General features: G+C 39.2%; 1 protein-coding gene across 11 annotated transcripts in view; it reads left to right on the top strand.

Annotated features, from left to right (window-relative positions):
• The window catches only part of SGCG (sarcoglycan gamma), a 122,066-nt gene that overhangs the window by 95,879 nt on the left and 13,821 nt on the right, over nt 1-12,366 (top strand). For 6 of the 11 annotated variants that reach the window (XM_041416119.1, XM_041416121.1, XM_041416117.1 and 3 more), the window contains 3 exons: nt 5,894-6,017; nt 7,236-7,281; nt 8,438-8,823. In XM_041416119.1, coding sequence (XP_041272053.1) covers nt 5,894-6,017; nt 7,236-7,281; nt 8,438-8,619 — 352 coding nt within the window. In that variant the 3' untranslated portion in view covers nt 8,620-8,823. Of the gene's footprint in view, nt 1-5,893; nt 6,018-7,235; nt 7,282-7,483; nt 8,824-12,366 lie in introns of those variants that run through there. The other 5 variants (XM_041416128.1, XM_041416127.1, XM_041416124.1 and 2 more) reach the window with 3 other exon arrangements.

Below are 12,366 nucleotides of genomic sequence, written 5' to 3'. Positions count from 1 at the left end.
TAGTTTAAGTCAGTGAAGTTCAGACTTAGAATATCAAAGTGAACGAAGGCAATATGGAAGACAATATCATCCAGGTTGGAAGCGATTATGCCACCTCTAAGTGAAGGAATTCAATAGGTGTGATGCAAAATGGGACATTTTAGAAAGAAAAATCAGTCAGCATTTAAAAGATTTATAGAAGTTATGTCAAATCAGAATTTTGTGCTAAGGCTTGACTAAGCAACTGCTATATTTTCATTACGCAGAAGCTTATCGGGGAAGAAGATTTAATGAGTCATTAGTATTTTCTATTCTTTGACATTCAGTAAGAGCTATCACAGCTTACTGTTGAATACTGATACTTCCGTGTCCTCAAGATAGACACAGTTGATGGAATATGCTGTGAAACTCATTTTTCCTCTTTGCAAGGAGATGTAATTTTAGGAGCAGTTCCAAAGAAAATGCTTTTACAAAATACAGAAATGAGGCTTATATCAAGACTGAGATCGCAGTCCTGTTGTTTTGTCCTTCTTTGCCTTTGGACCTTCTGGCAAGCAATCAAAAGCCATAAGGCAGAACACCAAGATGCTCAAGTTTGGGTAATATTCTTCTTGCAACATCCTGATTTCTGTCCCCACTTGCCTGTCCTCAAAACAGCAAGTTGCTGGGACATAAGTGAATATGGGTGGGGATTGGCAGTAGGCATTACTCTGTGCCTGCTGCTCACTCTCCACCTCTAGAACTCCAGCCCAGCTTTGCTCAGCTCATGTCAACAGGAAATGACAGCTCATGTCAAAAAGAAAGGATATGGTTTGAAATTTTGTGTACTGCACTCTAAGTAAATGCTGACAATCTCTTTTTGCTGTGTGACTAGTGCAAGCCCTGCCTATGGTTTACTCTCTTACAATGTCTAGCTGTATGGCTGGGGAATTAGACTGCTTTCAGACTAATCAAAAAGTCAATATACTCCTATTGCCTTTTAAAGGTTAACATGCATTCAAAAAGCAGGGATCAAAGCAGACATCTACAGAGGACCAAGGCCAATTAAGCCCACAGAATCCTCTAGGTTGCTTTTTTGCCTACCAAAACAGTAGTTCCTTGACAGGTTAAAGATTTTCCTTTTTCCCTCATGTTTTTTCCTCTTCATTTCTTGCCTTTTCTATTCATCCTTTGCTCCATGACCTCTAGTCTTTTTTTAATAAAAAAATTACTATAATCATTTATTGTTTAATCATCATAATTTAATTTCTGTTTCACTTTAACCTTTACAAAGTCAAATGAATTCTGGGGCAGGTGTTCATGGCAGGATTTCTTTCTGTATGCCGAAGGTATATGAGGGTCTCTTCATTATAGAATCATAGAGTGGTTTGGGTTGCAAGGGTCCTTAAAGGTCATCTAGTTCCAACCCCTGTCATGAGCAGGTACACCTTCCACTAGACCAGGTTGCTCAAGGCCCTGTCTAACCTGACATTGGACACTTCCAGGGATGCACAGTTGCTGGGTACACTACAGTATTAGAGGTGGTGTTGATCCTGGACCTGTTCAGTCCAGTTACAGTAATCCTGATCTTCCTTAGATAGGTGCCGGGAAGAATGCATACAGATGGGCAACTTCTAAGATCATACCGGGGAATTCTCTTCCCACTGAAGTCAGGAGAGATGATAGCTCCTGAGCTGGAAAGGTCAAAAAGGGGTCAGAAGGAAAGGATAAACAATTACCCAAGAGCAAGCTGGTTCCTTTGTCTTGCTCTAAGGGTCAAGCAACCCAAAGTGCATTAGGAAACTTGTGATACTCTTTCTTCAGTTCTAGAAACAGCTTGCTAGTGCCTTGGGGTACTTACAAGATTTGTAAGGTATCCTTCTGACTCCTGCCAGACCAGGATGAAAAAAGAGATCTATATGCCTGCAGCATGCACAGGCAGTGTCATCTGCTTCTTTACCAGAACTGCTACATCCTCCCTAACAGCCAACTGAGCAATTTCTGGTGATCTGGCATTCCACAAGTTCGCAACATGCTTATAGGAAAAGGGAAATCTCCAAGCCTTTCAGTTGTTGGGATGGTTTCAGATAAAGAGACTGGATGCTGTCAAGGTTCCCTCAGAATATTTTTTCACACAGTCCATTAATTATTTAGCACAGCTCAGCACCAAATTTCTTTGGCTGCCAGACAAGACAGTATAGTTGACTCTTACCAACAAGGAAATACCATCTTTGCTGCAATCAATTGCTTTAGTTGCAATGGACTATGGAGAATCAATATCCAGCAAATGACAGCTGTAAATTATTACCAGGGACCACCTATTCCCTCACCCTTTCCTGGCTATCATAAGCTGACATAGTGCAGTTTCTCAGGCTGCAGGGATGAGGGTGAAGAGGAGCCAGGCAAAATAACTATTCTGCAAGTGGGCCCAGGTGTGGCTTGCATTGCCTTACAATCTGTGAGTATGTCTACTTGAGTGTCTTCATTCAAATTAGAAACATGCTTGGGAGAGAAATACCCCAATGGCCTGAGCTCTCCACATCTTGATTTTCATTGTGGAACTGTTTGGGGTACCTGGACAGGGTGACATTTGTGTTAAACTGATCTGAAAGCTGTGATCTCTTGGAGAACACCTAGTGTGCTCCAAACTTTTGGGCATCCAGTTGGCACACCTAGTCCAGAGTTCTCCTCAGGACACACATAATGGGCTGTCAGGTCCTTGGCATCAAATGTTGTGCTGCCCAGATCAATTTCTCTTGCACCACACCCCTTGCTAATTGACCCTGGCAGCTACCGCAGTACCTAGAAGCTACTCAGAAGTACAGAATCCATCTTCCCAAGTGAAATAGAGGCTGTGACAGATGTCACATTTAGGACAGCTTATTACATAGATTAATTCCCCTAGATGGTAAAGATCATTCACTTCATCCTCTTAAATGTAATTTATGTGTCTGTAAGTTTAAAAAAAAATATAAAGTGACTGGTAACAATATATTCCCTCATCATTCTAATGCACAAATTCAAACATTATAAAGTGACCAAAAACTCTTAAGACAATTAATTTCTTCCCTCTTACTCTCCAAGCACCCTCCATTATTTGCAAACAAACTGAATTCTTGTTTTGCTAGGACACCTGAGAGATGCACATCAATGTGAGGACATTCAAAGGGACATTCACAGCCAAGGTTCAACTCAGGCTGTTCCTACACTAGGTGCCCAGTTCCCTTTGAGTGCATCTGGACTTCAGACACTGAACCTTTGAATACTGTACAAAGAAATGCATCATTAGTGTTATTGACTCTTGCCTTTGCTAGAATCTCTCATATTACAGTTCACATCACTGATTCACAGCAGTTTGCATTGCCAGGAAGCTTCAATGACGTGCTTAATTAGGCAAATCCCGGCTGAGTTAATCTAGAAATAGGACCTGTATAAACAGCAGAAATTTAGGTTTGTGATTAATATAGCAAATGTAATTCTGCAATGTAATTTAAATTATGTGTATGTCATATCATAAATCTAAGTGCTTCCGAAGTCTGTAGGCTTCATGCCAGCATTAATTTTTGTAGAAAGTAAGAAATATTTCTCTCATGTTTGATTGCTTTTTAAACTCTAGGTCTGATATACTCTCAGAAGTTTGTCCCAGTCTGCTGTCTTGTGATATTTAATGGAGTTTAAAAATAAAAATTTATGCCTACATATAGTTTGCTTATGTAGGTGAAATGCTTTACAAAAGAACATGAGGTATTTCAGACTTTAAAGCTTTTTGTTAAGACAAACTACGACAAAGTTTTATTTGACTACTTTGACACTGATTTATGAAAATACATTAAATTTTAAAGACTGAAAACAGAAACTTTTTTTAATTTTTCAGTATATAATGCATACAAATGTGCACTGAAAAATATTCCCATGAAGCAGACCTCCCACATTAATCACTCGGGGAAAAACTGATTTTCTATTTCATAGAGGTATAAATTTAGAGATCTAAATCAAAAATCCATACAAAAGTTGTTAAATTCCAAACACTGCTTAATAAAGATTACTAATACTATATTGATTGTCTGATTCAGAACTCATTCTCATGACCTGGTACACACCATGGTCATGACAGAAGTTTGTGCTAGCTCAGATTCATGGAATGAGGCATCACATTATTTTGTGGATATGGTCTCAGTATGGGGTCATGATGCATTTACCCATTGTCAGTATTTTATTTATTTATCAGGCTGGAGTTTAAACTAGTTGAAGGTGATGAACCCAGGAGGTGTCAGGGAGAGGCAGATCATAGAAACATAAAGTCATAGAATAGTTTGGGTTGGAAGGGACCTTTCAAGATCAGAGAAGATAGAATCTTCTGCTAACTCTGGCCAGCTGTGATAAGCCAATATTGCTTGAGCTATTTTCAGATTTGAGGATGAAAAATGAAGTTTCACTGACTGTGCTTAGATATCGTGGATTTAGGTTTTAAGTTATCAGATGGATTTAGCTTCTTCAGAACTCAGAAATACTACTGAACTTCCTCACAAGAACAAACTGTCTTCTTTTACATTCTGGTTTTAATGGAGTAACAGGAAAACAAAAATAAAATTAAGACTTGGGTCTCAGTACATTAGACAGCTGATTCTTGCCAATGATTGGCAGAGTCTGGACTCACTACACAATGCATTCCCAGCAAAGGACCTGCTTGGGCACAGCTTCCTCTCACCCGGACTGGCAGCTGTGGAGCACCACCCGTGGAGCCAGCACAACATCTGCAGGGAGTGCATGCACGCACGCACACACAACCCTCTGCACAACCTCCCTAGAAAACACAGGGGATAAGAACATGCAGGCTTGGGAACAAGTGTGTCTGTGTTCCGCAGCGTGGATACAACCCACATTCTTTGGTATGTGTCCGGAGAATAGGAAAGCCAGCACATATAAACAGGGACCACAGTTGTCTCTCTTTCTCTAGCCTTCATATTCACCTGTTTAGTGTTGGCTGGTGTCATCAGGAAGAGTGAGTGAATATTCGTGATCAAAACCTAATAGGTATCAATTCTGATCCTGCAGTGCCTCCAGATGAAGCAGTTCTAGGTAATGGTCAAAAGAAGCAATATAATCATTAGCTTGTTGCTAGGATAGGGCTTTTTCTTTCCTTCTCATGAGTTTTAATTAGTACTTCCATCCCTTCTACTTTTGCATGGAAATTATACCAAAGTTCTGAAGAAACAAAGCCTTATCTCTTTGAAAAATAAAAATCATTATTCCTGCACAGCTGATCCGACACAGTGATTACTTAGAAAATACAGTGCCTTCCTGCCATCTTGTGGCACTGCAAGGTTTGCAACTCTCTGTTTGTTGTACTGTATAATTTTTATTTCAAATTAACAGTTTTTGAGTTTCAGATGTCATCTAGTTAAACAACACACACACACAAAGAGTGAAATCTTAGCCCAGCTAAGACTTGTTGTACTGTCTGTACCATCATAATTCATTTAAATCCTTTTTTGTTTTAGGACATGCTAATTCAACAAGGTAATCTGTTGCATTGTCAAAAATCTCATTGATCAAAAAAAGTTCCAGACTATATTAATTGTATTTATTTGAATATCTTATTATGTCAAAAGTGAAAACAAATTGAAACTAACTAATGTAAAACTGGGTTTCAAGTTAATAGATTAGGTTACTGTTATACTGAAATAAGCTGCAGTTATGTATGAAATAATACCTTGTATTTGTGTTATGAATTAATCTATATTTTTCATTTGGGATGATTTGTTGGTTTTCAAAATAGCTGCCTCCTTTTTCAAGTCTGCCTGAAGGAAAGGGAAAATGCATCTTTTATATGACTTCAGAGCCTGCAAGGGCTTGCTCAATGTTTACTTATTTTTCTAAAATAAAGGAACATATGAGATTGTTCTACTGTCCAATTTTCTGCTTCTGCTTTTAGGCTGGAATCACCAACTCGATCTTTGAGCATGGATGCACCACGGGGAATTAATATTAAAGCACAAGCTGGGAATATTGAAGCTCTTTCCCAGATGGATATCAAACTACACAGCAGTGATGGTGTGGTGAGTACGAGCCCTTCTTTTCCATAACTGTGGTTCATCTTCTGTGTGACTATAACTTCAAGGCTTTTTTCAAGTTCTTTTAATTTAATTCCTCAGGTTTTAGGTGGCAGGATATTAAAATTAATAGTGCCAATAATAAAACTTTTATTTATGTAAATAATACTACCAACAGGCATAATGTTGTATTAGCTTAGAGCGATGCTTTCTAATAAAACTTGGATACTGCTTAGCTCCCCACTAGCACGATTCCCAACCAGCCCTTGGCTTAGAAGCAGACACAACCCCAGAGTGGCAAAATTAAGGAGTGAAGCTCTGCAGACATCACTGACAGCAGGCAACATGCAGCAGCCTAAATTTATCCCCTCTGCAAGGCTGTACTGTGCCAGTTCTTCCACAGAGGAACTACAGACCGACCCATGTCCATCCTTAACCAGCTGGCTCCGTGGTGAGGCCTCAGCACTCAGGCCAGGACAGACCTGGGTCCATCAGCAGTGTTTGTGTCCTGCTGTTCTGTGCATGGGCATGGACTCTGTCACTTACCTTAGAATCACAGAGTGAATTGTGCTGGAAGGGACCTTAAACATCATCCAGGTCTAGTTTCCTCTGGAGAAACTGGAGACCAGGCTGCTCAGAGCTCAGTCCAGTCTGGCCTTGAACACTTCCAGGGATGAATCATCCACAATTTCTCTGGGCAACCTGTTCCTGTGCCTCACCACTGAAATAAATTCCTTTTTATATCTAATCTAAATCTGTCATCTTTCATTTTAAAACCAGTATCATCCCTGATAAAGGGTTCCTCCCCAGCTTTCTTGTAGGCCCCCTTTAAGTACTGGAAAGCTGCAATGAGTGCTTCTCTTCTCTGTGCTGAACAACCCAAATTCTCTCAGCCTTTCGTCATAGGAGAGGTGCTCCATCCCTCTGAGCATCTTCATGTCCCTCCTCTGAAATCACTTCAACAGACCCATGTCTTTCTTATTTTGGGGACCCCAGAGCTGATGCAGCACTGCAGGTGAGCTCTCAGCAGAGCAGAGCAGAGGGGCAGAATCCCATGCTGCTCCTGTTGCAGCCCAGGGTGTGATTGATGTTCTGGGCTGTGAGCGCACATTGCTGGCTCATACAGGTTTTCATCTATCGATACCCCCACGTCTTTCTCCTCAGGGCTTCTCTCAATCCATTTATCACCCTGTTCTATCTGTTTTGGGGATTGCCCCAACACAGGTGCAGGACATTGCACTTGGCCTTGCTGAACTTCAGGAGTTTTCTGGTAAGAAGAGGGTGGGCACCAGCTTATTCCTGTCCTGTGTTTATGTCTGCCAAGAGCCTAGAGCTCAGAGAAACTTTGTGTATAACAAATCCTGTGTAAAAGGCTGTTCTTAAGTCTCTGCCTAGCCAAATTCAGCTTGTGTCATGGCACGTTATTGCTTCACCATCTCTAACAAGCCCTTGTCCTGCTTTTTCCCACACAGCTTTTGCTCGATGCTGAAACTGTGCGACTGCCCAAGCTGCCTGAGGGTACAAGGGGTGGATCCGGGATTTCTCAGGGGCTCTATGAAATCTGTGTGTGTCCAGATGGAAAGCTCTACTTGTCAGTGGCCGGCGTGGGCTCCACTTGCCAGGAATACAGCCGAGTCTGCCAGTGAGGCACCACAAAAGGCCACACACCCCCTTGGGCACCTGAGTTTTGTATTACTCCTAAAGAGCATTACTGAAAGCATATTTTTCAGCATTTTAAAAACAAAGTACTTACAATTTACGAAACAAATCTGCATCTACAGTTCTGGAATACAGGGTGTAAGGGAAAGAAGAGCACAAATGACATTTCCACTTCAGAAGAATGACTTGAATCTAATTACATGTTTTGTCAGTAACACTTGGAAAACAGCCTTACAGAGAGCATAAAAAAATAAAACAAATATGTTTCCTTGCTGAACTATTATTCAGTCAGATGATTATGTCATTGTTCATATTTTTGAGATCCGTGGGTTTTTCCTCTCACTACATGTAAACACTTACTGTATTAGTGGGTGAAATGAAATTGAGAGAACTACTTGAATTATTTGTAAGACGAAGCATTATTTGGAAAATTCAGAAAGTGCCAGCAAATGGTCTATGCAATTTTGTTCTTGCAATAACACAAGATAGAAAAATGTGGTATTTGTATGAGTTCTGTGTAAAAGATGTTAATTTGCTAATAGCTTTCTATTTTAATTTGGCAACACATATGCTGACTTGCTTCTTACTGAGATTCATATAAAAATAACTAATGCAAAAAGCTCCAGAAGTCATGAAGGCCTCTCTGTGTCTCAAATCCATTCACTATACAACAGAGAAGTATGTTAGTATATTTTATAATAGCAATTAGCAATTGTTTGTTCTACTGCCTGTACCATCATATTCATTTAAATCCTTTTTTATTTTAGGACATGCTAATTCAACAAGGCAATCTGTTGTGCCAGCTGGACTAGTAAAAAAAAAAAAATCTTCACATTGTCTGACACAAGGAACTATTTGGGCACTGGGAAAAATCCTTTTATGCAGCCCACAGATTTCAATTAAGAGGAATATTTCATTCCCATCTGCACCTGTTTACTGGTATTTGTGATCCTGTCAGACTGGGACTCCATCACAAACAGAGAGAGTAAAACTGTTATTATTTTTTACATTAGGATTTTGGATACAAAATAAATGCTCACCAGAGCTGACAAACCATTTATTGGCCTTGTAAACAAACACAACTGCAGATCCATTCCCCTGTACTGTGTTGCACTAAACACAAATAAATTGTTTGCACACCTCTGGGTAGCAAGATTTGTGTTGAATAGTCTGTTTTTTAAACCTCATGGGTTTTTAATTCCTTTGATGCTGTTTTGTATATACTTTATGATCTTATTATCCAGGAAGGAGCTATCACATAGTGCCTTGGTGTCTATTTACAGAAGGATAGTCCTGTAACTATAGTGTTAGCAAGCCACAAATGTCCACCTTTTGGAAAAAAATTAATCACCATCATTAAAACAAAAGAAACAGGACAAAATAACTACTTAGAAACTTGATACTTAAGCTCTGGTGAACAAGGGAAGAAAATCAACCCTTGGATGAGATCCCCAGGTACACATAAAAGCCTGAGCTGAGTCCCCCATTAATATTTTCCCCTGTTATTGCGGTAAAGCCCAGGGCAGTCCCCGCTTCAAGGGCTGCCTTTGCAATTTCTCCAAGAGTCTGATGTACAGAACTGAAACTGCCCTTCAGCAGCAGGGTGGAGCCCTCAGCAATTAATGTAGACTCCAAGAACTGAGTTTAGGCGAGGGAAGCAGGGGTTCACATGTTATCTGGTGCGTGCTCCAGCTGTTGTTACACTGCCTAAGGGAGAAGTAGGAAGCCACACATATTCCATATCTGAAATTGCCTTTTCATGGGCTTAGACTCATTCACTTACTCCTGTCTTCAGGAGTGAGTTCAAGGCTGTTGGCCATAAGGAGAGAAATGTTCATCCCCACAACTGTATCTTGTGACAATATCTGTCTCTAAGGCTAAGCCCTCAGCTGAGGCACACTGTAACAGAAACCTGTCTTCAGTATTCCTTTAAAATCAGTTTAGGTGGTTCCAGCTCCATGCACAAGCTTTTACAAACCAAAATACAAGCAGACTTCATTGGATAGGAAGTTCAAGTACTAAAATAAAGGTCAGCAAATACCCTTGCATGTGCCAGACACCTAAAAACCACTGCTAGGAGTAACTTGGAGAACTGTAATGTCACCAGTCTCTTACAGGTGTAGTATTAACAGCAAAAATGGGACCTGTGTCCTTAGAAATTTCAGCCATTGTTCTGACATCAAGGTATAGATGCCCATTTCTGTGGAGTGTCAAACAAATAATTCACTAATCTAACCCCTAAATGTTAGCCAGATACTGCAAAATAGTTAAAAATCTGTTCTGCTGTCGGTAGAAGCACAGCACTTTAAGTTATACATTTTAAACTTTTGTTTTGGAGGCACATTTTCAAATGTGATTTGCCAGTTAATTCACAGCAAGGGATTGAACTGAGGGTTTCCAGGCAAGAATAACCTGACCCCTAAAGAGCTAGGAAAATCAGGGTGCAGGCCCCTGGCTGGTAACACTATTAAGCAGGATAGCACTTCACACTGCAATAACTACCACCTTTCTTGTGGAAATCTTCCGGACTTGGCTTCAGTTCACAGGTGGATTCTGAGTAGTACCAAAACCTAAAGAGGTCTGCTGTACCCTCAGCACTGCCACCTGAATCACCAACATGATCCCTTTCATTGCTTAAATTTCATTCTTCTTTTCATTATGCTACAACACTGACATCAGAGGTATTGTTCCAGTATAGAAGTTGTGCACGTTTTAAAATATGGCTGGCAACATCTTGTCACTGACTATTTTTTCTCTTTTAGGTATGGTTAGTAGAGAAACGAAATTTGTGCTAACATTACCAGAATGTAATCAGCTGATGCCACAATCTGAATTGCTATTAATCTCAACATAGTTAATACATCACTAAATTATCATTTCTTGTATCTCCATGTGGATGTCTATCCCTCCTCCCTCTTTAATACTTCAAAATTACTGTTTCTACAAAGTTCTATCAAACTTCAGTAGTTACAGAGTAACAGAAAATTATGGCACATGGAAGCGAGAGTATGCAGTTCTCTAGTTTATTTCCAAAAGCATTATCCAAATGGAGAAGAGAAAAAAAATCACTACCAGCATAGTGAACTGATTTGTTTGCATATTTACTCCCTCAAAAAGAATTATTTACAGCTGTTCTTGCAAGTGGTTGCAATTGTTACACAGTGGAAAAATGGTAGAAAAAGTTCACTGGTGATTGCCCAAACATGAGCTTTTTTTTTCCATTTCACAGTCCTTTAGTATTAGCAGTTGTCTGTCTTTATATAGCTTTATGCAAAAGGAAATTGCAAGAATTGGAAACGGAGTTCTTGAATAAACTTTATACATTTTGAACAATCTGCTTCTGCTTTTGTATTCAAATGAAACACAGCTTAAATGAATGTTTTCATTTTTAAAACAAAATTGTTTTTCCAAGACTAAGAATGTGAAATGTACTTTATTTAAAAATATGAACACAATTCTTGGTCCCAGCTAAAAATGTACTTAGCAGAATTTAGAAAATGCTTTACAATTAGGTTTCATTGGACATCTACAATTGCTTTGTCTTAATCAGTAGTAGGTGAAAGTAAATAAAGAAATTATGGCAGTGATACTGAATTAATCATCCAGAAAACAAACCAATGAAAAGACAACCAGTTTTGATTAAAAATTCATTAACAAAACCCTTCATGTGACAAAAAAGCGTGTCTTCTTCAAATGAAAACATTTACTTTGGCTGCCAGGTTTAGTTATTTTTGAACTATTAGTTCTGCCTTTGTTCCCTGGGACCAATCCAGCCTTCTCAAAGAGTTTAGATCCGGCAACAGAAAATCTCAAAGGTGGTACTACATTCCTCTACTTTAATTGGAGAAATTACAATAGATTTAATTACAGCCTTGTTTAAAGCAACCCAGGTATACCAGTACCAAGTGCATGCAATCCTTGTAGTAAATTTTAAATCCTATTTCACAAGTCATTACAGTAACTTTACTGATAATGATTCGACTACAAATATTGTAAAACTGCATTTTTTACACAATAAACCACTTATTCTGCTAGTAGTCAGCTACACAAAAATTATGTCCTTCACGAAAAACAACAAAAACAAAACGGAATAAAACCACAAACAAACAAAAGGTATTTTTTCTTGTCATGAATTGCTGAGGAAAGTGTCCTGTGCTTTTTAGAATAGCTGTGTAACACCTCATTGTTTGAGAGGAAAGTTTTTAAAGCAGAAGATAGTAACAAGCCTATCAAGGCTTATTCCAACTGCAGTTCCTTAGATTTAAGCTGTTCTGTGTATAGTTGAATCAGCTTCCTGTATCACTGACTTTTTGTTAAACTCCTCAACTGTATTTTTGAGGGACAAGAACTGAAGCTGCTTTTCCTAGATAAACTGCTGGTACCTGTGGAAGGCAGGAGATAGATCTGAATGAAAAGATACTTTCTCCAATTAGGACTCATTTAATGTGCAGAATTACTTACTAAATGTATTTTTGTGGAACCTACATGCTAACATTTACTTCTACGGACCCTTACTACAGAATCATCACATCCTAACTGTTCTAAGCCTCCACACCTGACTTAGACACATTGCCAAGTCTCCCAGCTGAGCCAAAAGGAAGAATCAATTAAGCATTTTTTTGTTTTTATTTTTAATCAAGAATTAAATGGCACTTACCCAATCATGTTCTGTCAGAATATGGTTTCCTTGTCTCAC

This window comes from Onychostruthus taczanowskii, unplaced genomic scaffold, assembly GCF_017590055.1.
Source record: "Onychostruthus taczanowskii isolate IOZ18803 unplaced genomic scaffold, ASM1759005v1 scaffold50, whole genome shotgun sequence".
NCBI classification, from domain to species: Eukaryota; Metazoa; Chordata; class Aves; order Passeriformes; family Passeridae; genus Onychostruthus; species Onychostruthus taczanowskii.
The sequence above is the reverse complement of the archived record's forward strand: the minus strand, read 5'-3'. Positions and strand labels throughout refer to the sequence as shown.